Raw genomic sequence first — 3,877 nt, forward strand, 5'->3', positions numbered from 1 at the left:
CTCCCTTGAACTTCCTATTTAAGCCACGCCTCTGCACTTCCTCTTTGCCAGATTATTGTGCTCCTGACTTGATCTTGCTTCCTGCTCCCTCTGTGCTTCAATCTACTCATACTGCTACCCATGTACCGACCCTTGGCTGCTGATTCAACGACTACTCTCTCCATCTCCTGCTACATACCTGATACCTTTAGCTCCTGACCTCGACTTGTTCACTGACTACGCTTCTGCCTGCTCCTCCACTACTACCGCCTGCTTGTGTACCGAACCCGGCCTGTTATACCACGAATTGCCTGCTGCTTCAGCTGCTGGACTCTGAGCCTGATCCCAGATCGTGGCAGTAGGACTATCAATATCAATGGGACAAAGGCCCCCTGACAACAGCAGCTTCCATGAAATTGTCTAAAGAGTGTCGGTTTCCTTCCTCCCTTCAGTTCCAAACTGAAAGCTGGTTGCATTTACTTCTGGTTAAAATTACTTCTAAATTGCCATGTATGGCCTCTGTCTGGTCAGTACATATCTATATACAAACTGGCCCAACCCTGACAGATATAGAGTGTCCAGTAGGGTATATCTATATTCAATACATACCCGCCATTCGGAGAAGACAGAGTATTTACTGATTTTTCCATCGAAGCCACTAGCTCCTATGTAATTGTTATTGCAGATGGCGCAGTCTGGATCTTCCTCCCATTTATAATAGAGAAGAGCAAAGTTGATATCTTTTAAGCATTTTTGCATTTGCCTCTCCAGATGAAGTAAATAAAGGCTATGCCAGGTTAGAAAGCCGGTACTGCCATGAGCATAGTTGATGATAAAGAATTCTTCGGCATCAGAATTGAAAGGTTTCACGCCATAATAATGATCAAACGCGAGCACATCCAAGTAGGAGGCCTCTATGAACTCTAAGGACCTCTTGCGGAAACGGTCGGCGGTTCTCAGAACGACAAATTCTGGATCAATTTTGGATTTGCAGTAATGAGCTTTAGCTAGATACGTTTCTACTTCGGTTGGGGTCAGGCTGAGTATGTTCCTTCTGGTGACCGTGTACGGAATGTTGCAGTTATCCCCAGTCCAGCCAAAAATGCATTCACCACAGTTGTAGCCCGTGAATTTGGGACTGCATTGGCAAGTCCAGTTGAAGAAGAAGGCGGGAAAGCCAAAGCGCTCATCAAAGGTAATATCTGGCGGAGGTTCGCTTCTACTGGCGGGCACAGCGAGACAGTTCCCCCGGCCCAGGGCGCTTCCGCACCTCGATGTCTTGTAATTTGGACAGCAAACTACCGGCCATTGCGTCACACCCTGGACACATACTTTTGGTATCAGGACGCCATTCGCAGCTGGTAAACACAGAAGGAAGAAGGCGATCGCGAACATTGACTTCATCGTAGATGTTGAGTGGAAAACAATACCTGCAAGGGACAGAAATTTTAAAAAAAACAGATTGCTTAAGGGTATAGAGGAATATGGCCAGTGTTAGGGTGGGGTAGCTTGTGGTCATGGTTTTTGTTAGTGCTAGGATTATATTGGGATAATGCATAGGGTTATATTAAAGGAGTTGTGAAGTCCCAGCATCTCCTCTCCTGTTATGACTAGAGGTGCACCGAAATAGAAATGTAAAAACCAAAATTAAAAAAATGGTCAGGCCGAAACCGAAAATGTTTTTATTTTTATTTTTTCAATATTTAAATATTTTTTTTTTAATAAACTTTTTAATTTTTTAATATTTATTTGTATTTATTAATTCATTTTTTTAATTAAATATTTTTTTTTTTTTACTTTACTTTTAGTTGCTTTGGGGAAATATTGGGGGGGGGGGGTCTAAACAGACCCCTGATACTTCCCTTTTAAAATAGAAAAAGAGATTGAGAACACAGAGCCCTCAGAGAACACAGAGTCCTCAATCTCTTTTTCTGCAGCCCCAGTTATAGATGAATACGAATCCTCTATACTGAGTGTTCCTGATCATTGATAACATGAGAACATAGTGTGTTTACTATAACCACAATCGTGAATGAACAGGAGGGGATGTAGAGCACTTCCCATTCATTCATAATTAAGGATATAGTAACCATACCAGGTCCTCAATTATCTACAAACACTCAGCGATCACTGATCACACGGCTGCTTGTACCCGCTATCCTCTCTGACACGCTGTCACAGCGCGGGCTGTCTCCGCCCACACACCGTTCTGCCAGACTGTGATAGGAGGCTGAGCGGTGTGGGAGGAGAGACGCCGGCCGCTCACAGCGCTCTCTTCCCGCAGCGCTCGCCCGGCTGTCACTTTCTTTCTTCTTACAGAGCAGCGCCCAGCGGGGTGGAAAGAAAGCAGGGACGCGCCGATGTATCGGCAGAAAAATGGCACTTTCAGCATTATGCCAAAAGTGCCATTTTCAGCCGATTTGTTTCGGCGGCCGATATATCGGTGCATCCCTAGTTATGACATCAGCATTGTAATAGGAATACATAGTAGAGTTTTTTTCTGATAATACAATCAAAGCTTACATGAAAAAAATCCCTTTTATGTAGTGAGCGCCGCCTTCCGTCTGCCCATCACTTCCTGGATTCCCAGTGTGCTTTGCGTCTCTGTCCCTGCTGCTTGATGTGATGCAATCTCCATTTCTCAAGACCACATGTCCCATCATGCATTGCTTCCAGCAAGCAATGATAATGTGACATTGTTCAGACGTTGAGTTGTGACCCAAGGAAGTCCATCCTATGGGCATCTTTAGCAAGCAAGTGTACAAACTTCTAGATGGATCTGGTCATTGGGAGCGGGATGGAACTTATGGAAAGTCGATACAAAAACACAGATTTATTTTTAGTTTTGACCAGAGATGACCTTTGAGGTCATGGAGAGAGTGTTAAAGTGAAACTGAAGCCAAAACTTTTTTCATTTTGGATGGAATGGAGAGGGATTAGACCCCCAGCCAGGATTTTATTGCTGTCTGTGCGTGTCCCCATTAGGGAGATTCACCCTCTCTATTCCTGGTGGCTGTTATCACTGAAAGTGAAAGAAAATCTCACATTTCGTGGTTGTCATCAGAACAGGAATCGATGGGAAATCTTCTAATGGGGACACTAGTTCAGGTGGCCCTTCTGACCACCCCTCACTTCCCCAAGTGATTCCCCTCACTTTTGGAGGGATTTCCTCTCACTTACTGCTGTGGCTATTGGACAGGAAGTGAAGGGAAATCTCACCAATGGGACAGATGGCAGAAAAAAAAAAAAGCTGACGGGTTATAATCCTCCATTACTCTATCCAAAACCTAAAAAAAGTTGTGGCTTGTGTTCTACCTTAAAGTGTATTTCCACTTTTGCAGCCAAATTTGTTGTGTGTTCCCATTCACGTACCATAACGAAAAATGATTTTTCTTACCTTTTAGATTTTTTGTTGTTGCAGCAGACAACATGGCTGATTTCAAGGTTTTCCTCAGCACCTTCACAGTGACCTGTCCTTTTACAAAGACTGAGGACAGGGCTGTGTGCAATGTGTTGCCCTCATTAACATACAATGCAGAAGCCAGGGTTGTAATCCTTCCACTCATTGTTAGGACAACAACTTAAAGTGAAAGAAGCATTCTTAAAAATCATTTTAAGGTTATATAACGTGAATAGGAAACATGTAACAAATGTATAATAGGTGTAATCCCAATCTGGCTGCAAAAGTGGAAATACACTTTAAGGAAAGGATTTTATTCAGATTATCTTTAGTATTAGAGCAAGGTTGTATGAAGATAAGAGCAATGGTTATATTTGGATTATGGCCAGTGACAGGGCTATGGTTATATTTGGAATATGACTAGTGTTGGGGCTAATGGTTATAATTGGATTATGGTGAGTGTTGGGGCTAATGGTTATATTTGGATTATGGCTAGTG

The 3,877-nt window shown here is 43.2% G+C and overlaps 1 protein-coding gene across 1 annotated transcript; it reads right to left on the minus strand.

Annotated features, from left to right (window-relative positions):
- Positions 1–655: 655 nt before the first annotated feature.
- On the minus strand, positions 656–1,383 carry LOC108799882 (tyrosinase-like). Its single transcript, XM_018571815.1, has 2 exons — positions 792–1,383; positions 656–684 (listed from the first exon to the last, which is right to left on the minus strand). Exons 1-2 carry the CDS (start codon positions 1,381–1,383, stop codon positions 656–658), a joined length of 621 nt encoding a protein of 206 aa, XP_018427317.1.
- Positions 1,384–3,877: the final 2,494 nt, after the last annotated feature.

This window comes from Nanorana parkeri, unplaced genomic scaffold (genome assembly GCF_000935625.1).
Source record: "Nanorana parkeri isolate BGI_ZX_2015 unplaced genomic scaffold, ASM93562v1 scaffold1846, whole genome shotgun sequence".
In the NCBI taxonomy this organism is placed as follows: Eukaryota; Metazoa; Chordata; class Amphibia; order Anura; family Dicroglossidae; genus Nanorana; species Nanorana parkeri.

What these genes read in the sequence shown, in the direction of transcription:
- LOC108799882 (XM_018571815.1), bottom strand. Translation starts at nt 1,383, where the DNA reads ATGAAGTCAATGTTCGCGATCGCCTTCTTCCTTCTGTGTTTACCAGCT. An exon ending in CATCAACTATGCTCATGGCA is followed by an intron (nt 685 to 791) that starts GTACCGGCTTTC and finishes TATAAATGGGAG; the next exon opens with GAAGATCCAGACTGCGCCAT.